The sequence below is a fragment of the Sus scrofa genome, chromosome 2, assembly GCF_000003025.6.
Source record: "Sus scrofa isolate TJ Tabasco breed Duroc chromosome 2, Sscrofa11.1, whole genome shotgun sequence".
Lineage (NCBI taxonomy): Eukaryota > Metazoa > Chordata > Mammalia > Artiodactyla > Suidae > Sus > Sus scrofa.
The window spans coordinates 144,417,371-144,439,291 of record NC_010444.4 but is presented as its reverse complement, the minus strand read 5'-3'; the positions used below and the strand labels follow the sequence as shown (position 1 = coordinate 144,439,291).

Sequence of the window (21,921 nt, the reverse complement as noted above, 5' to 3'; positions counted from 1 at the left end):
GGGAGTGGGATGGACTGGGAGTTTGGGGCTAGTAGATGCAAACTGTTGCATCTGGAGTGGAGAAGCAATGAGATTCTGCTGTATAGCCCAGGGAACGATATTCAGTCACTTGCGATGGAACATGATGGAGGATAATGTGGGGAAAAGAATGTATACATTCTTGTATATACACAATGTACATTCAATGTGTGTGTATATATATATATATATACACACACAATATACATGTACATTCAATGTATATATGTGTGTGTGTGTATATATAACTGGGTCACTCTGCTGTACAGCAGAAATTGACACAACATTGTAAGCCAACTATAATTTAAAAAAAATTTTTTTAAAGATGACATCCAAAATCCACTGCTTCAGGAGTTCCCATCAAAGCTCAAGGGAAACGAATCTGACTAGTATCCATGAGAATGCAGGTTCAATCCCTAGCCTCGCTCAGTGGGTGAAGGACCCGGAGTTGCTATGAGCTGTGGTGTAGGTCGCAGACGTGGCTCGGATCCCAAGTTACTGTGGCTATGGCACAGGCCTACAGCTACAGCTCTGATTCAACCCCTAGCCTGGGAACCTCCATATGCTTCGAGTGTGGGCCTAAAAAGCAAAAAACCAACAAACAAACGCCACTGCTTCTTGGCTACTTCCACCCCAAAAAAGTGCTGGCATCTGAAGTAGGTGATCACGCTGGGGCTGCAGCAGCACAGAGCCTGCTTCCCGGAGCCCACGCTCAGCACACATGGCAACCTCGCAGGGGCATTCCGGGCAGAGGAGAGCGGAAGGCGGGGAGGCTGGCCCTGGCACTGGGTGCACGCCAAGCTTCGTGCACCCTGCTCATATAACCCCACTGTTTCATGTTCAGGCAGCGCAAGACACAGCGAGGAGCCAAGCAGAGGCAATAATAGTCACTTTGCAGAAACATCTGCTGCTGGAGAGGCAGCGCGCTGGCCAGCGCCTCTGGGGAGGACAAGGAACCGCTTTACCGAGAAAGGAGACTCTGCCACTGAGGGAAGAGACGGGGCGGGTAAGGGCTATGGAAGCCACGGGAAGCCTGGGCGCTGGCAGCCTGCTCCCAAAGCTGTGGGCTCACCAGAGGATGGAAGGAAAGCCCTTCTCCCTGGAGACGCCGTGCTCCGCCACAGCAGACACTAAGCTGCAGAGTTGAAGAGAAAGCCCCGTGCGGTTCTTTCTCTCACTGAAACAGCAGGTGCGTCCTCATTTTTAAAGTTAGAATCCACCTGCATCTATACAAGTTTTACCAGTAATACCACCCGTCAAGCCTTTTCCCTTTTCTCCTTGCATAAAACTTAACACACCTGTGCGCACGCGCACACACGCATGTGAACACACACCTACCAAAGGGCTCAAGGTAAGCTCACCGTCAGACTTATTTTCAGGGCATCTGATTTGCAAGGTGGACCAGACTGGACACAACTACTTTAAAAAAATGTGTTGCTCCTCTGTCACTTGTTCCTAGACTTAGAACCACCTACCGCTTCATAAAGACTGACCACAAGGGCAGGACCTGCGACAGGACCGGCCTCCTACCTGCTGAACGCACAAGACCATCCACGTCCACAGGCCTTGTTCATCTCTCCCTTCTCTGAAAGCCGATTACCCATTACGCCTCATCACCCTGCATTTGGAAGGATGCTTGAACTACTGATCAGGGGGTTTGTGTCGCAATGCACACTGCATGCCCAGGACTGGGCTGCACGAGCTGCCCCTCCAAGGCTGCTGGACTGATCCGATGGCTTGGCTTGTGTGTGGTCTGTGAGATCCCCCAACAAGAGGACCCATGCTGAGAGGTAGACACGAGCCTGGGAGACTGCAGTTCTGCCCCGCAAGCCCCATGCCCAGGTAATTCTCTCTGTCTCCCCCCTTCTCCCCAAAGAGCCAACCAAGGGCCTCTTCCAGCCACACAAGTCACAATCACACCCACGTGTCACCCTTAATGGCAACAGTGTTCTTCCCAAGCCTGTCCATTCTGCCTCCTAAGCATCATAGTTCTCCCTACTCCCCCGTCACCATCAGCAACCCCTAAACCAAACACTGCCATCTGCCTGGGCATCGGCAACCACCCCTCCCTGCCCTCCGCACATCCATGGCTGTCCCTCTAGGCATTCGCCACCAACCATGTCAGCTCCAGCAGTGACTTCTGCGATGGTTTCCCAGAGCTCAAAGAACAAAGTCCATTCCAAGGCCTGAGAGATGCTACAGGGTCTGGGCATCCCCCCCACCAACCAGGGGACTCTAGAAGCCCTGGCCCCCGCCAGCTTCTGGGATATGCCTACTCCTACCAGCAGCCCTCTGTGAAACAGCTCCTCCCTCCAAGAAGGAGTCAGTGACTTCCCGAATCAGGCCAAACCCCGCCCCAATTTCACCCCCAGCATCTTACGTACCTCTTCCCCACAGCAATTTTATCTTGTTCGGGTAATTATTTGATTACTACCTCTGCGACTGGAATGTTCTAGAAGGGTGAGAACCAGCCCTTTATGCTCACCACTGTATCCTCAGAGCCTAGCACAGTGTCTGGCTGAGAGCGGGTGTCACACAAAGAACAAACGACAAGGGGTGTGCATCGTCCCTCACACTCATCAAAGGTGAAGTTCCCAATACTGTGCTTGACAAGTTTAAAAAAAAAAAAAAAAAAGGCAGATCAAATACATGAGGAGAAACTTTCCAACTTGTGTGAGTCTGGCCAGAGCTCCCATCGTAAGCACGTGCTGCCTGTTAACACACAGCCCCCTCCCCTGCTCTGTCTCCAGGGGAAGGTTCCCCCGGAGCTGGAGCAAGAGCCGCCCACACGCACACACAGCAAAATCTTCTCTGCATCAAGGGACCAGGACAAGAGGGCTATAAACACACCAACTGCTGGTCACAGCCAGGTGTCCCCTTAGTCAGTCCCAGCATGTCCCCAAGCCTAGAACTAAAACAGATGAAAGACGAGTCCCCAGAGACTCTTCTCCCTCTCCCCACATCTGGCCAAGCTGAGGACACAGCCTACCAGAAACGGTGCTTGGTGAGAGGCATTTTCCCTGCAGTCACCATTCCCCCAGGTCTGCATTTGGCTTTTTTTTTTTTTTTTTTTTTTTTTTTGCTTTTGCTTTTTAGGGCTGCACTCGAAACAGATGGAAGGTCCCAGGCTAGGGGTCCAATTGGAGCTGCAGCTGCTGGCCTGCGCCACAGCCACGGCAACTCGGGGTCTGAGCCACATCTGCCACCTACACCACAGCAAGGCTGGATCCTGAACCCACGGAGCGAGGCCAGCGATCAAAACCGCATCCTCATGGATGCTAGTCTGGTTCATTACCCCTGAGCCATGGATGGGAACTCCCTGTCATTTTAAACGTAGTTACCCTGCTCTACTGTAAATAAAGCAAGTGATATCCCGTTGTTTAATGTTTCTACAGCCTGAGCCCTACATTATAAGAGCCAAAGGAACAGACCGTGATGTTCAGGCAGGATAAGAGCTTTCGTCTCGCCTCTGAGATGTGCAGTGCTGCCTGTGGCCTCTAGGTGGCAATCAACTGTACCAGAGAACGTGCGCCAAGACCCAAGGAGAAGAGACCACGGCCAAGCCCCAGTGCACTGCCGGGGACAGATCCTGTCCTACTGATGAAGTCACCCACTCAGGAAGGGAGATGTCCAGTGGAGGCGCCATCAGCAATGGGGGGAAGGGGCCTGGCCTCCTTGGAGGAAGAAGCATCCTAGTGCATTCCAAGAACCTACACTGATCTTATCCATTCAAGCCTGAGACAAGGAGAGGAGGAGCTGGAGGGATGAAGTCACCACCAAAGTGTCTCTGCACTGTTTCCAGTCTGGCTGGAGAAGACTCAGAAAACGGCTCATCTCACCCACCACATCCACCGAGGCATATCGCATAATGTGCATTCCGAATAACACAGCTGTGTGCTTTTCCTAAGGCCATTTCCCCTAAAGCTGTATTTCCTAAATGAGGCCAGAGCCAGCACTGACTCTGGAGATTTTGATTTTCCAACCAGAGCACTAAAGCTAATGAAATTTTAAGAGTTGATTTTTTTTTAATAAAATCAAATAGAACAAAGACAGGTGTGGCAGCCGTTTCCAGATGAGGTTTCTAATTCTCTTTACATGAAAACCTCCTTCAAGAATAGGAAGAAACCCAAACCCACGTTAATCTATATCAAAATATCTTTGGGGGGGCAGTTCTGCACCCACAGCATGCAGAAGTTCCTGGGACTGCCTGGGATCAAAACCAAGCTGCAGCAGTGACAATGCCGAATCCTTTCCCCTTAAGCCACCAGGGAACTCCCAAAGTGACTTTAAATATACCATGCACTAGTTAATTGTGCACGAACGTGGAACACGTACCTACCGAGCACTTTAAATCATCGAGCACTTTAAATCATCCTACCCGACAATCGTCCTGCTGAGGTGCAGGATAACTACTCCCATTTTGCAGATGGGTAAACGGACTCGGGGAGGTTAAATGGCCTGTCACACAGTTAATGAGGGGGAGCAGAAGAAACCTAGTCTCTCTGACCCCAAAACTCTTAGCTACCACACCACATTGCCTTATTTACGCAAATAATTGAGAATCTGATCTCAAAGAAATAAAAAAATGACCTGTATACATTCCATATCCTTGAGGAGAACACAATTTAGAAGGGTCTAAGTGTGTATACAAACTTACATATTAGAGCAGTACATGCTAAGGCAATTTGAGAGTTTAAATAAAGAAATCAATCAATCAGTCAAACAAAAAAATCCACAGAAGTCTAAGAGGGATATTATTTCAGGGACCATTGGAGGAGGCGTCCCAGAAAAAAAAAAAAAAAAAAAAAAAAAAAAGAACAGGAAGAGGCATTTGAAGTGCACCTTACTGCTGTATAATAGCACTGGGAACTATATCTAGTCACTTGGGATGGAGCACGATGGAGGATAATGTCAGAAATAGAATGTCTCTATGTATGTGTGACTGGGTCACTGTGCTGTACAGTAGAAAATTGACAGAACACTGTAAACCAACTATAATGGAAAAAACAAAAATCATTTTAAAACCATGAGTTAAAAGGGAAACCAAAAAAAAATGAAGTGCACCTTAGAAGTTCAGTACTATCTGGATTTATAGAAATGAGAAGAGGTGCAGGGCAGGGGAGGGTGGCATGGGAAGGTATTCTAGAAGCAAGAATGGGAAGCAAAGGGATACAAAGGCAGAGGACCTACCCAGAAATAGCGGCAAGTTCAGCTAATGGATAGAAGACTAGGAAGAGAGGTTAGAGTCAAACCCGGGAAGGACTCGATGCCAAGCTAAGGAATTTGGACTTCCTTCCTAAAGAAATGGAAACCAGATTTTTCTACAGAAGAGAGACAAGATCAACTTAAACACTGACTATGCTTCTCGCTAAGGAACCGGCCCAGAACTTAGCTTTGGGACCTCCAGTCTCTCTTTCCACCCAGATTCACCACAAGGACATGCAACTACAGTCAAGGGGATTTCTCCTGGTGGGATGGCAGGCGACAACTCTCAACTGGACACTGGTACCCAGACCACTCAGCCTAGGGATAAGGAGAGCACGAGGGCTTCAAAGAAACTCTGCTCCCTACTGAAAACTCCAAGTTCAGGTCCAGTTAGGAGTGACCAGTAACATCACTGTATATATATCATTACAGCTGACTCTTAACACAGGGGCTAATTGCATTTAATTTATAGTTGTCCCTCCACAGTCAGGTGCTCCGCATCTGCAGACTCAACCAACCACAGACCCACAGACCATGTCGAAGTTATAATTGAAAAGTAACTGCATATAAGTGGACCCATCCATTTCAAACTTGCATCATTCAAGGGTCAAGTGAATAAACAAACGATGTATACAAAGACACCTGTATTACCCAAGTGCCATATCAGCTTTTCCTCATAAAAATATGGAGAGTTTAAGCGGCAACATTTAATCACTTAGATGTTAGATAAGGAAGTCAAGGACTAGCTTAATGACAGTATATGTCACACAGCAGGTGCAAGATGAACATTTGCTAATCAATGACCATGACAATTAAGCGATGCAGCAACAGATCTATAATGTGTAAAAATTAACAAACAGAAACTTCGATTAAAATAAGAGTCAAGAGGCCAGGAGGGTAAGCTCTCATGTCCTGCAAAGATAACAGGGCCCAGGAGGGAGGAGAAAGACTTCTTTCTCCGGCTGGGCCGTTCCTCCTTAATACAAAAGCCCTCCAGTAACAGGACCCGGAGCAGGTGATTATTACCTGTCAGAATGGCCATTAGTAAATCTGCAAATAACAAATGCTGGAGGGGGTATGGAGAAAAGGGAGCCCTCCTACACGGTTGGTGGGAATGTAAATGGGTACAACCACTATGGAAAACAGCATGGAGGTTCCTCAGAAAACTAAATATAGAACGACCATATGACCCAGCAATCCCACTCCTGGGCATATATCCAGAAAAAAAAATCACTGAAAAAGACACATGCACCTGTATGTTCACCACAGCACTATTTACAACAGCCAAGACATGGAAAGAACCTGACTGCCTGCCAATGGATGAATGGATTATGAAGATATGGTACATATACACAATGGAATACTACTCAGCCATAAAAAAGGACAAATAATGCCATTTGCAGCAACATGGATAGAACTAGAAACCCTCATATTGTGCAAAGCAAGTCAGAAAGACAGACACCATATGATATCACTTACATGCGGAGTCTACAATACGGCACAAATGTTCTATCTGCAAAACAGAAAAGATCAGGGACATGGAGGACAGAGTCCTACTTGCCGGAGGGAGGGGGAGGGAGTGGGATAGATTGAGAATCTGGGTTAATAGATGAAAACTCTTGCACTTGGAGTAGGCAGGCAGTGAGATCCTGCTGTATAGCACAGGGAACTACATATCTAATCACTTGTGATGGAGGATAATGTGAGAAAAAGAATGTATATATATGTATGACTGGGTCACTCTGCTGTACAAGAGAAATTGACAGAACATTATAAATCAATCATAATAAATTTTTTTATTAAAAAAAAGATGAACTGAGACAAACAAATGATTAGAGAGAGATAAAAGGGCTTTTGAAGCCTCTGGCTCCTCTTCCGAGGCTCCTTGGTGTCAGGCTCTGCCTCCAGTGCTGTCTTCCTCCTTTGCCTCTCCGCCACCTACACCTGCAGCTCCCTATATCAATGCTCTCACCACACTTCCCTTCTTTTCTTGAAATTCTCCTCACCCCCTTTTCCTCTAAACCTATCAGAACCTGTCCCTTTAAAATTAAGCTTTCAGAAGATCCAAAGGCCAAACCCCTTAATTTATTACATTCCCTGGACTAAAGCTGAACTGCAAGCCACAGTCAAAGATTTTTCCCAAAGTAATCAACGATCCTCACTGATTTGCTGAGGAATTTACCAGAGCCATTCAAATGTATGAACCAGAATGCTCTGACTTCTACCAGCTAGTTCACATGCTTGTGGGTGAAGGCCAGGCCCAACACTGGATGAAAATTGCTGACAGGGAAAATCCTGGAGGTCTCCAGAATGGCAACTGGGAGATCAGCCCAAGGACTTACCATATTAAAGGCTCAACCTATCTCTAAGCTACTTCATCAGGCAATTCCTAGGGCTTTTCCAAAGTTTGTTGATTGAAAAAAAAAATCAGGTATTCAAACAAAAATCTGATGAAACTGTTCATGATTATGACAATCGACGTCAGACTACTTTTTAAAGAAATTCTGGTCTTCCTTCAGATGTTGATTCCACTTGCACAGCTTTTAAATCTATGCCTATTAATGTGCTGAAATGAGACCTCTCTCTTCTAAAACAAGGGACCAAGATGGAATAGAAACTGTGTCCACTCCAGATTTAATCGATCCAGCAAAGCAGCTCTCTCACACTGTGGATGAGTCACTGAAAAGGAAGGCTGCTACAACTCTTAAGCTTCAGCTCCAGCAAAGAAAGGCCCCCAAATGAACCCAAAACCCACCCAATTTCTGCTATTACTGCAAGGAGATAGGACACTGGAAAAGGGATGCTTACGAATGTGAGCGCCTCAAGCACCTTGGGCTCTCGAACCAGCCTTTCCAACCACCTCCCGACTCTCAGTGGCAGGACTCCAAGGAGCTGCAGGGGCTCTTCCCAGTTCTCCCTCTTCATCGTCCCGGAGAAGCCCTCCTCCAGATTCGGGATGAATCACTGCCAACCCCACGTGAGAATGGAGCCACACCTGCTGCTCAACGCCACTCTGACAGAACAGTCCCTGCCTCGGATACTAACACAGCCCCAAGAGTGGGGATCCCGAACAAACCTCAAAACGTTCCCATCTCTGAACCTATGCCTTTTGTGCAGGCCCTCTGAGAGGTAACACCCTTCAGTTCCTCTGCCCCCTCCATGCATGAGGTTTAGACGTCTTAGAAAAGTACCATGCCCAAATCACACAGGCTAGAGCAGGTACGCAGAAAAGGGAAGCCCCCTACACTGGTGGTGGGCGGGTAGTTGGTGCAGCCACTATGGCCAACAGTATGGAGGTTCCTCAAAAATCTTTTTTTTTTTTTTTGTCTTTTTGCTATTTCTTGGGCCGCTCCCACGGCATATGGAGGTTCCCAGGCTAGGGGTCGAACCGGAGCTGTAGCCACCGGCCTACGCCAGAGCCACAGCAACGCGGGATCCGAGCCGCGTCTGCGACCTACACCACAGCTCACGGCAACGCCAGACCCTTAACCCACTGAGCAAGGGCAGGGACCGAACCCACAACCTCATGGTTCCTAGTCGGATTCGTTAACCACTGCGCCACGACGGGAACTCCCCTCAAAAATCTAAAAAGAGAGTTGCCATATGATCCAGCGATCCCGCTCCTGGGCACATGTCCAGACAAAACTATAATTTGAAAAGATTCACGCACCCCATGTTCATAGCAGCACTATTCGAAATACCCAAGACGTGGAAGCAACCTAAACGTCTGTCAACCGATGAACTGAGAAGATGCGGTACGTACATACAGTGCAATCCTATTCAGCCATTAAAAAGAATGAAAGAATCACACTTGGAGAAACATGGGTGGACCTACAGATTATCACACCAAGTGAAGTAAGTCCGAAAGACAAATACCATGTGATACTACTTCAATGTGGAATCGAAACTAGGACACAAATGAACCTACCTACAAAACAGAGAGAGACTCACGGACACAGAGAACAGATCTGTGGCTGCCAAGGAGGAGAGGGATTTGCGAAGGGAGGGGTTGGGAGTTTGGGGTTAGCAGGTGCAAACTATTACACAGAGGATGCATAAACAACTTACCAAGTTCCTACTGATAAGCAAGGGAACCACTCTATAAAAAAGAAAATATATATATACATACACACACACACACAATTATATATATGACAGAATCAGGAGTTCCCATCGTGGCTCAGTGGAAACGAATCCGACTAGGAACCATGAGGACGCGGGTTCGATCCCTGGCCTCACTCAGTGGGTTTAGGATCCGGCATGGCCATGAGCTGGGGTGTAGGTGGCAGACATGGCTCGGATCTCATGTTGCTATGGCTGTGGTGTAGGTCAGTGGCTACAGCTCTGATTGAAACCCCAGCCTGGAAACCTCCATGTGCCATGGTTGCGGCCCTTAAAAAAAAAGAAGTGTGTGTGTGTGTGTGTGTGTGTGTGTGTGTGAATGAATCGCTCTGCTCTACAGCAGAAATTAACACAGTGTAAATCAACTATGCTTCAATAAAAAAATTTTAAATAAAGAAAAATAAAATAAAACATAACACATGGGGGAGGTGGCGGAGAAAAGTTACCGAAATTCCTTTCTCTCAAAAGGAGGAAATAACTCTAGAATTTGACAGGAGCTCCTCAAAGACGCCAACCAGATGAATCAAATGACCCTCTGACATCTTATATTTGCGCCATTTCTGATGATACTAAAACTGATTCTGGAAACACAGATCATTTGTCCCTCGTCAACTACCAAGCTTCTTATGGGCAAAATCTCCATAGGATATTGGCCAAGTCTGTAGCACACCTCCCCTCAAGATTCAAACAGATCACTCAAAATCTCTCCCCAGAGTTAATCAATATCCCATAAGAACCCCTTCAAGAGAGAAAGCTCGTAACAGACGATTACAAGGCTCAAGGCCTCATTCTCTGTTGCACTAGTTCGTGTGATACTCCTCCTTGGCTGGTGAGAAAACTGAAAGGCCAAGGGTGAAGGTTGGTCCAGGATCTCTGAGCAATAAACCTTACCCCTGACCACCTGGAGTTCTGAGCCTTCACACGTTATTAACATCCACCCCCGCGCAGAAGCGACGTCTTCACTGCCATGGCTTGGGGCAGGGCATTCTTAGTATTCTAGCTGATCAAGTTAACCCACACCTCTTCGCCCTCACTTGGGAAGAAAAAACAATCCACCTGGACAGGAATGATGCCTCCGTTTTCGCTCTCACAATCCCCAGGGCTGACTTGGATGATGCAAAGTTCTCTAGCGGTTCTGCTGGGTTGCTCTATGTGGATGATTTACTTCTTGGTTCTCCTTCTCAAGCCTCCTCCAAGGAAGACAACATCCACTTGCTAAAGCTTTTCGCCTTTCGGTGACAAAGGTCACCAGGGTAAAACTGCAGTTTGCCACAACTCGGGTTCAATGCTGAGGGTGTCCGACATCAGAACAAAGGACACACCTAGATCCAGAATAGGCTTCAAGGTGTCCTAAGTTGCCCCAAATCCAAAACTAAGCACCAACAGTGGGGTTTTCTCAGGGTGGTTGGTTATGGCTGAAACGGGATTTCACACTTCTCTCTTATGGCTAAACTTCTATGTGTTTTCCTAAAAAAACCTGCTCTGACCAAATTTTATGGGAAAAAGCCAGATGACACAGCCTTTAAGGCCATAAAGGTTTGATGAACCCACCTGCCCTTGAGCCTCCCGATGATCAGATTCCCTTTTCCCTTGTTGTACAGGGAAATGTACACTCGCCCCTAAAACATGGAGACCGTCATCGGCCACAGTGTATTATACAGAGCCAGCGACTGGGCACTGTGGGACAGGGACACCCCTCTTGTCTTAGAGCCAATACTGCCACCGCCTTTTTGGTTAAGGCCCACAAGAAAACCACTGTGTGATTCCCAAGAACGAATTTTATACCTCACGCAGTAGAAGCCATCCGGAATTTTCACCACACTCAAAATTTCTCAGTCACCTCGCCTCCTATGAAGTCCTTCTGTTAATTAACTGCTCCTCACTTAACTATTACCATGCAATACGTTTAACCTGACTACTCTTCTCCCCTTCTGTCACTTAAAAAGTCCCTCACAACTGCTCACAGCTAACAAATTACCTCCATCACTCTTCATGATGATTTGCAGTAAATTCCCTTGATGTCTCATAGTCCACCGATGGTTCTTATTTAAAGACAACAAGTATCTATTAGGTATGCTGTTAGGTTAGGTATGCTATTGCAACTCCTTCTGATGTTATTGAGGCTGCATCTTCACCTGGCTTCTGCCAACCAACAGACTGAATTATAGGTTCTTACACAAGCTTATACTTTAGCCAAGGGCAAAGCTGCCAATATTTATACTGATAGTAGGTATGCTTTCAAGAGGAGCTCATGATTTTGGAATGTTGTGGAAGCAGCACAGCTTGCTTACTTCCAGTAGAAATAAATTTTTTTTAAAAATGGCCCCTATGCTCAGGAATTACTGGATGCAATACTGTACCCACCATTTTGGTAATTATTAAGATTCTAGGACATTCTAAACTTGATTCTCTGGAAACTAAGGGATATCACCTTGCTGGCATTTCTGCAAGGAATGCTGCCCTTAAACCAAAAGTAGCCACACCTCTGTTATGGTCCAAATAACTATTTCTCCGAATGGTAACTTAGAAAAGCTGGCTAGAGAAGTCTAAGTACTGACCAAAAAAAGGCAAATCAAGTTTGAAAATTCAACAATCGTAGGTTTGATAAAAAGAGAAAGTACTGGTTCTCCAAATGACAACCCAGTCCTACCACCAACTAAAATTTCCACTCCTCGCCACTGGACATTCATTGCACCATTGGTCTGCTAGCAAAATGACAGCATTTGTGAATCAATATTGGTGGGAGACATTAACAGGGCTGCAAAAAGTTCCTCCCTCACTGATCCCAGCTGTGCCAAGTACAGCCTAGGCCTGGGTGCTCTCTCTGACATTTTAAACTGCCGGACAGACCATTCAAAATCTGGCAAGCGGGTTTCATACACGTTCTCCCATCTTGCGGATAGAAATGTATTTGAGTCATTGTATGTTTTCCCACTGGACTTGTTAAAGCCTCCCCTTGCCTCTTCTGCGGTTAAAGTTCTTTTGGAAAAGACCGTCCCCACCTGGAGAACTCTCAAACTTCATAATGATCATTTCACTGGTTAAGTACTACAACGAGTCGGTACTGTTTGGCCAGTTTTATAATACGCTCTCACTGGGCTTCCCACCCTCAAGTCTCTGTTTCTGTTGAATGCACTAATGGCATCATTAAGACTCAACTGGCAAAATCTGTAGAGTCCCTCCAAATACTTTTGCAAAAAAGCACTGCTGGTGACCCTTCCCAATCTCAGATTCACCCCTTTTGTGACTCAAACTCTCACCCTTAGAGAGAGTCATAAGATGCCCAATGCACTAGGCTCATGCTTCTTTTAACTCACAAATGATAAAAGGAGAGACACTAATACTGCAAAGGCCCAGTTGCTGCTAATAAAAATGACCAGTTTGGTAATGCTATCTTTTCACAGGGGCCTCTGAGGACATGAATATCTTCAGTATCATATTTTATGACCTGAATATTTCATTTACTGGAAAACACATCCCCAGAAGGACTCTCTTCCACTTTACTGCAAAAAACCCTATCAGGTACTGCTAATCAACCTGTGTGTGGCTAAAACTCAGGGGACAGAACACAACACACCTGAAGAAAGCACCAAACCAAACTGGATCTGCACATCTCTAGTGACCTGAATGCAAAGGTTTCCCAGAATTGAAGCAGACAGCATCAGATCAGACAGCTTTTCCAAGGTATCTGGACCAGGCCTACAGAAGCGTGTCTAACAAACCTTCAGTGATAACATAGTGACTCAGATGAGCTCCAATGACTGTGACCTTGATAACATATGGACTTTTTTTATATACTTTTTTTGGCCCTGCCCACAGCATGTGGAAGTTCCCAGGCCAGGGACTCAACACAAGCCACAGCAGTGAACCCAAGCCATAGCAGTGACAACACCTAATACTACTGGGCCACCAGGGAACTCCGATAACATATGAACTTTACATAAAAGCACCTGAGAGTTCTCTCTCCTACCCCCATTGTTACCCAGACGTGACTTCAGTAGGTTTCTGTGCACTTTCCCTCCAGTGTGGGACAATACACCCAGAAAAAGCTCCTTCCTGGTACTGAGGGACAAAAAGCTGCCAGAACCATAAAACCTAACTCTTGATCAGTGATACTCTCAGATAAAGATCTTGATCAAAAGGGGGAAATGAAAAAGCGAGTTGACAAAAACCTTAATTAAAGTAGAGTTGGAAGGAAGGTCCCTGGAGGACCGGCAGGTTAAGGATCCAGCATTGTGACTGCTGTGGCTCGGGTCACTGCTATGGCACAGAGTTTGATCTCTGGCCCCAGAACTTTTGTGTGCCACAGGCTCATCCAAAAAAAAAAAAAGAATTGGAATGCCAAAAAGGGGAGCTTTCACAACCTACAATGATAGCAGAGCCCAAAAGGAAGTGCAAAGACTTCTCCCTAGCAAGAGCTCAGCCAGTGAGAGACTGTCCCAACCCAGCCAATGGAAAGCCACTACACGCTTTTAACATTCGGTGCCTCCAGCGGACTCTTTGTTTACTATACACCTCCTAATTTCCTCTTCCCCTCTTGAAAAGTTCTCTTCTCCTTTCTTGCAAGTACTCAGATGTGGCTCATCGCAGGTGCAGATCCCAAATTGCAATTCTTTGTTAATCCCGAATAAACATGTATTTGTTGGAAAAATAACCAGCAGTCAATTTGTTTCAGGTCAATGGCTGAAAACTCAAGGCCTAAGGACTCCAGACCTAAACTTGACTCACTAGCCCTGACAAAAAGCAGAAGGACATAGAAAATTGAGGTACAGGATTCCAAACAATTACATTTGCATAATGCCCCAAGACCTTATAAGACAGCGGGTCAGCACAAGGAAAAAACTCCCTCAAGGAAAAGAGTACTGATTTACTTAAACGAAACAAAGAAATCCATTTTGAGAGGGATTAATCAAGTGAAAAGGGGGGAGAGGGTATTTCCAGGCCATTCAAGTACAAATGTACATGTACACACACACACACACACACACACACACACACAGAGAGAGAGAGAGAGAGACAGAGCACAAGCAAGTCAAGGGCAATTCAGAAGAGGGTGTAGTGCATGGACTCCACCAACATGAGTTCAAAGCCTGGATCTGCTGATTACTAGCTGTCTGCCTCTGGGCAAACTACTCCGCCTTTCCAAGCTAGAACTAGGAGGATAATACTCACCTCACAGGGTTACCATGGAAATGTTTGAAAAAGAAAAGCAAAGGACGCATGAAACAGCAAAGCTCAGGGTAGCTCTTTAGAAGCTGGTAGCCTGGATGCTCACAAGCACAGGCTGAGTGGAAGTTTACTTGCAGGTTAGAGATAAGAGAATCAACAAAAGGAGATCCTTAATTAGCATAAGAATCAAGAAATGTGTGCCTCAATGATTCGCTGAAGGACTCAAATAACCATATTCTAGTGAAAAACACATTTGAGCCCTTAAGAGCTTGCCTCCGATGCTCAGAAAGCCCAAACGCATCTACAAATTAAAATTTCTTTTCACACCTTGTAGATGAAAGACTGACTAACACTAATTTTTAACTGAACTTTAACACAAAGCAGTAAACTTCTTGAGAAGTTTATTAAACTCAAGTGGTACCTTTTATTTTTATTTTATTTTTGCTTTTTAGGGCTGCACCCACAGCATATGGAGGTCGAATCAGAGCTACAGCTGCCTGCCTACACCACATCCACAGTAACTCAGGATCCGAGCCAAGTTTGCAAACCTACCCCACAGCTCATGGCAATGCTGGATCCCCAGCCCACTGGGTGAGCCCAGGGATCGAATCCACATCCTCATGGATACTAGTCAGATTTGTTTCTGCTGCACCACAACGGGAACTCCAAGTGGTACCTTTCAAATGTACTGGGGGAAGAGTGATACCATCAAACCCTTTTTGTCCACTGCCTGGGGCAGGAGGCCAGCCCCAGATGAAATAGATATGAGAGGGAGCTTACTAACCTGATAAATGGGCTTTTCAGGGTTCACAGGCCTAAAGTGCCCAGCTTCCTGAGAAGGTGACATTTCTGCTGTGTCCCTAAAACAGGCATGTTTTAGAAAAGGATGAAAAGGGAATGTGCAGAGGCCCCGCAACACAGACCGAAAGGTCTGCAGGATGAGGTCACACCACTGCAAGACGATTATGCTTAGGGGGACAGAGGAATAGACTGGGAGAGGGGAAACTGATCCTGGCTTGGGCCTCAAAGCTTAGCCTGTGCTTCTAGAACATCCTCCTTCTGAGAGCACAGCTTCTCAAAATTTAATATGCACCCAATTACCTGGGGATCTTGCCAAAAGGCCAATTCTGAGTCAGCACACCTGGGAACCTGAGACTCTGCATTTCTAAGTTTCCAGGGGATGCCCAGGCACCACACTCCCCAAGGCAAGGCAAGGGTTGGGGTTCCCACCCGAGGTGCTGAGAGCAAAGATCACAGATGTTTTTACCTTTCCAGGGCATCGAGGACCTCAATCTATCTATTGGAAGCATGGAGTCCTTGAGAGGACTTAAAGTGTAGCAGAGAGAACACAACAGAATCTAAAACAAGAACCAGAACAATGGCATGCATCTTTGCTCATCCACCAACCACACGTGTGAGCCTGGGGAGAGTTACTTTACACGCCTGGCCTTGGGAAACTCATTTGAAAAGCAGGAGGATGAACCACTTGATCTTTAAGGTTCTTTCTAGCTGCAGACCTCCACCCAAAATACTTTCTTCTGTGCCTTTAAAAAAATCATTTTAATGGTCAGGATATATATTGGCTACTCCTCCAGCAAGGCATACCTCTGTCATTCCCAGACAGCAGTTTCCAAAAATCCAATTGAGAGAACACAGAGTCTGTTGGTCTCGGCAAGTAACCATAGCAACTAATACCCCCCAAATAAAATGATGTCTCCACAATGATGTGCTGGCTCAAAGAGATGAAGAGGGTGACGTGTACCATCTCAAAATTTGTGGTCGTAAATTTAGAGGGAAAGCCAGACCTTCTTGGAAGAGGTTTTAGACGTGAAAGAGAGGCCTTGGCAACACAACGCAGAAGGGACGAGGAGCCAGAAAAACTGAGCTGATGAGGAACTGGAGCGGGGCTGCCCTGCCGGTCCCAGGTCCACACAGACAGGGCCCATCTCCCAGATGTGAATCCAGAACTTGGTTAAACAGCTGCAGATCTGAGTACCATCACTGTTACCAGGGAGTCAGCCTGCAACTGTCCTCTCTCCATCACGCAGATAACGAAGGAGGAGTTCCCGTCGTGGCTCAGTGGTTATCGAATCCGACTAAGAACCATGAAGTGGTTACCGAATCTGACTAAGAACCGTGAGGTTGCGGGTTCAATCCCTGGCCTCGCTCGTGGGTTAAGGATCCGGTGTTGCCGTGAGCTGGGGTGTAGGTCGCAGACGCAGCTCGGATCCTGCGTTGCTGTGGCTGTGGCATAGGCCGGCGGCTACAGCTCCGATTCAACCCCTAGCCTGGGAACCTCCATATGCCGTGGGTGTGGCCCTAAAAGGACAAAAAATACAAAAAAAAAAAAAAAAAAAAGATGACAAAGGAAACGAACACTAATCCCTCAGAAAAGACTTCAGAGAGATTTAGCAAAAGAACTGTAAAGCTTTTCACTAAAAAAGAGGCCAACTGCCAAACAGTAAATTGGGATGATCCTGGATTTCCAGCTCTTCATGGGATGCAGGCCTTTCTGCTCCAAGGCCTCTAGACTGGATGTGAAACTGCGAAGGGAAAATGCAGCAGCATCCATGGGTTTTGGAGTTTACTGTCTGCCCATACCCTCAGGTCTGCCTCTCCCGGGCTCTGGGCACTCATGTTTGCCCTCAACCAATTCAGGCAAGCAAGAACCTCACTTGAAAAGAAGAAAAGGGAAGCCAAGGCCTATCATCTCCCTGTAATCCCTGAACCCTTTTGAGCAAGACACAAAGAGGGGAAAAAAAACAAAACAACAACAACAAAAAAACGGGCCTAAAGTATCAGGGCTCAACTTCCATCCAACTGCTATTGACTCAGTCCTGGGCAGCAAAACATGGAGCTGAAACACCAAATGAGACCCTCACTGGTGGTTCTCATCAACAGCCATGATAATTTAAGGGTAGTGAAGGCAAGACAAGGCACAGGGAGTAAACTGGGAATCGTAACCGGCCACAGAGGCCTAGGGCGGTGGCTCTGGGAACAAACTTGCAGGGTTCCAAAAATCTCAGCCTTCTGCCTGGTCTCTGGACTGAGTTTCCACCTATAGGAAATGGAGAAGAAAGAAAAGCTGCCTCCGGGGATTTCTGGGAGGAAAGAAAGGATGCTTCAAAGTGCTTAGCACCAGGCGTGGTTGAGCCAGCAGGCAATAAATGACAGTGTGCGTAATACACGGTTTTATGCAATAAGGCAATAAAATGTCAGGCTGATTTATTTCTGCGTAAAGAGGAGAGGACACCCACCCACCTTTACACCCACCACCGGCTGACCCCCCTGCCCCCCACTCCTAAGATCTAAACGGAATCCACCTACTCCCTGGGCACAGCTCAGCGCCTCCTCCCACTGATGCCCCTGGACGCAAGGCGGCCACTCAGCCCCAGACAAGTTCAATGAAAAACGGAAAATCTGCCTGGCTCCCCCAGATCAAATTAACGTTTCCTGAGGGCCCGGTGGTGGCGGGCGTACCTAGCCACACCTAATCACGTTCTCAGAAATCTGTCTCCCTTCCCTCCATCCCCTGTTTAATGAGCCACTTCCCTGCCACCCCACAAGGGAGGCTGGGCACCCGGACCACGCAGGGAGGTCCAGGCGGGCACCCTTCCGCCCTCCTCGCAGGTGCCCCGGAACCCCGACTACTTGTCTGCTTCCAGCTCTGTGCAGACAAGCACCCCGCCTTCATCTAGCTCCCAGAGCAGCAGCCCTCCACACCATCACGGATTTCAGGGGCCAGAGAGCAGGGTTTCTCAAAATACAGGGGAGCATCCCTTGTGACAGACTCTTCTGAGGAGCCTGAACGAACGCTCTGCGGCTCGGGTCCAGGAAGGTTTCACACACGCAGCATTTGAAAGCTGCTATCATCGGAACCCGCAGAACGTCAAGGACCAGAACCAGGAATGGATCCCCTCCAGATTACAAAGGAGGAGCTCCAAGGAGCAAGCTGGAACCTCTTGCTCCTGACAGAAGGCTCGTGGATGCTCCCAAAGCCGGCGGTTACTGCTCGTGTGGAAATTCGAGTGACAGCAGAGGCGGGAGGAGGGAGCGCCCCAACGCAATTTAAAAATCACAAACTCTGAACCACAAGCCTTTTCGCAAAGACGTTCTCAGTCACATTTCCTGCTGGGAAGCCCACACAACCAACTAGGAAGGTTGCTCTATTCAGGTCCTGGTTTGCACAGACCCGGTTCAAGGCCCCGGGAGCTGATGAATGGCCCTGACTGCCTAGAAACCCATTCAGAAACCAGGCTTCCCAAAAGAGTGGCAGCTGCATTTAGTGCCTGGGGAGCCAAGCCCTCCTGGACCAGGCCTGGGCTGGGGCTGCCAATACAGGCTCTGCACGGATAATTGTCTCTGAGCCTGCAAACAACATGACACAGGCTCCACTGAATCCAGGACAGAAGCCCACAGGGTCCCTGCAGGACAGAAGCACCTGAGGCACTTCCGGGATGTGCCGCCTCACACAGGGACCCACACTCAGAAGGGTCTGCTTGGTTTAATGCCATCCTGTCACCACCTTGAAATCCTGTTTTTCTAGGGCCACACCAACAGCATATGGAGGTTCCCAGGCTAGGGGTCAAATCGGAGCTGGAGCCACCAGCTTACACCACAGCCACAGCAACACCAGATCCAAGCCGCATCTGAGACCTAGACACAGCTCGCAGCAATGCTGGATCCTTAACTGACTGAGCAAGGGCAGGGATCGAATCTGCATCCTCATGGATGCCAGTCAGATTCGTTCCCACTGAGCCATGATGGGAACTACGGAATTCTTTCACTTTTATCTCTGAACTTGTGTTTTGTAAGTGAGGTCTAGTATGATGCTGGAGCATGCATAGGAGCTGAGGAGGAGCCGGCCACGTGCTTGTCATGTGTGTCCAACAGGGCTGCATTTGGCCTCATGAACAAAGGACTGTGAGGGACCTGTGATGCATGGGAATTGAGCCAGACTAACAGCAAGTACGAGGTATGTGACTCTTTAACTGAATAAGCAAGAACACTGACAGCCCTGAGAGGCCATGCTCGCCTTTCAAACCAAGACTTGCCAAACCCCACAAGAGGGCAGAACATTCTAAGAAACATAACTAAGGCTAACCTGTTAGCCTTTCTCACTCAGAGTATTTCCTTGGATAACCGACCCACTTATGCTGACCATGATGACACAGCAGAGAGGGATCAAAAAACCTGGAGTCCCAGTAAGCCACAGGTAGAGAGTGTTGGCAGAATGTATCAGGAAGTGAAATAAAAACAATTCAGTAAGGGCACTTGTCACAGAAATAAAATGAACTGTCCTAATATGTGTACGGAAACAAAAGATCCTGAACAGCCAAAGCAATCCTAAGAAAGAGGAACAGAGCTGGAAGCATCATGCCCCCAGATTTCAGACTACATTACAAAGCCACAGTAATCAGAACAGTGTGATACTGACATACAAATAGACACATGAGAGTTCCCGCTGTGGTACCATGGGTTAAGGGTGTGGCAAGGTTCATTCACCAGCCCAGTATAATGGGTTATGGATTCAGCATTGCCACACTGTGGTGTAGGTCTCAGCTGTGGCTCGGACTTAATGCCTGGCCCAGGAACTTCCACATGCTGTGAGTGTGTCCAAAAGAGAAAAAAAAAAAAAAAATAGACGTAGATCATTGGAACAAAACAGAGGGCCTAGAACTTAACCTGTAATACATGGTCAATTAACTTACTAAAAATGAGCTAAGAATATACAATGGGGAAAGGGCAGCTTGTTCAGTAAATTGTGTTGGGAAAACTGGGCACTATATACAAAAAATGAAACTGGACCACTGTCTTACACCACACCCGAAAATGAACTCAAAATGGATTGAAGACCTAAATGTAAGACCTGAAACCATAAAGCCTCTAAGAGAACACATAGATGGGAAGCTCCTTGACATCAGGCTTGACAGTGATTTTTTGAATTCGACCCCACAAGCAAAGGCAACAAAGGTAAAAATAAACAAAGTGGGACTTCATCAAACTACAAAGCTTCTGGGAGTTCTCGTTGTGGCTCAGCAGGTTATGAACCTGAACAGTTTACATGAAGATACGGGTTCAATCCCTGGCCTCGCTCAGTGGGTGAAGGATCCGGCACTGCCGTGAGCTGTGCCATAGGTCTCAGACGTGTTTCAGATCCAGCATTGTTGTGGCCAGGGCACAGGCTGGCAGCTGCAGCTCCGACTCGATCCTTAGTCTGGGAACTTCCATGTGCCGCAGGTGAGGCCCTAAAAAAGCTAATAATGATAATAATAATAATAATAATAACATTAATAAGCTTCTGCACAGCAAAGTTAGTCATCCACAAAATGAAATGGCAACCTACTGAATGGGAGAAAATATTTGCAAATCATATATCTGATAAGAAGCTAATATCTAAAACATATAAAGAATGCATACAACTCAAGAGCAACAACCAAAACAATCCAATTAAAAAAGGGCAGAGGATCTGAATAGACAATTCTCCAAAGAAGACATACAGGTAGCCGACAGGTACATAAAAAGAAACTCAACATTACTCACCACCAAGGAAATGCAAATCAAACCCATAGTAAGATATCATCTCACACCTGTTAAAAGGCTATCATCAAAAAGAGAAGGCACGACAAGTGTCGGTGAGGATGTGGAGAGAAGGGAACCCAGGCCCTGCTGGCGGGAATGGAAACTCATGCAGACATATGGGAACAGTGTGAAGGTTCCTCAAGATATCAAAAACAGAACTGCATGTGATCCAGCAATTCTCCTTGTGGATATGCAACCGAAGCAAACAAAAATGCTACAGATAGTCTCTGACATAACAATGGTGCCAAAACAAAACCGCCCCAGTGGAAACTGTGCTTCAAATTTGAATTTCGATCTTTTTGGAGGCTAGCAGGATGCAATTCGATACGCTCATGATGCTGGGCAGCAGCAGCGAACTGCAGCTCCCAGTCAACCAGATGATCACAGGGTCAACAACGAATACACTGGAGCCACTCTGTTTTTCACTTTCAGCACAGTATTAAATAAACTACATGAGACAGTGAACGCTTGTAACATAGGCGTTGCATTAGATGACTTTGCCCAACTGTAGGCTAATGTAAGTGTTCTGCGCATGTTTAGAGTAGGCTAGGCTGAGCTATGATGTTTGATAGGTTAGGTGTACTAAATGCATGTTTTACTTACATTTTTAACCAACAATGGGTTTATCAGGATATAACCTGATAAATGTAAGTCAAGGAAGGTTTCTAATTTGAAAAGATATATGAACCTCCACATTCATCACATGATTTACAATACCCTAGACGTGGAAACAACCTAATTGTCCATTAATGGATAAAGAAAATGGGAGGGGGGTGTCTGTATATATCTATATATACGATGGAGTATTATTCAGCCATAAAAAAG

The 21,921-nt window shown here is 46.7% G+C and overlaps 1 protein-coding gene across 14 annotated transcripts in view; it reads right to left on the bottom strand.

Annotated features, from left to right (window-relative positions):
- Positions 1-21,921, bottom strand: part of ARHGAP26 (Rho GTPase activating protein 26) — a 476,857-nt gene that overhangs the window by 338,799 nt on the left and 116,137 nt on the right. Inside the window, exon 1 of one of the 14 annotated variants that reach the window (XM_021085447.1) lies at positions 11,131-14,961. The exons of 12 other annotated variants lie outside the window; for them this stretch is intronic. Coding sequence is in view for 1 of the 2 variants with exons in the window: in XM_021085445.1 (XP_020941104.1) it covers positions 10,237-10,279 (43 nt within the window). In the remaining variant the exon portion in view is untranslated. One more of the 14 variants, XM_021085445.1, reaches the window with a different exon arrangement.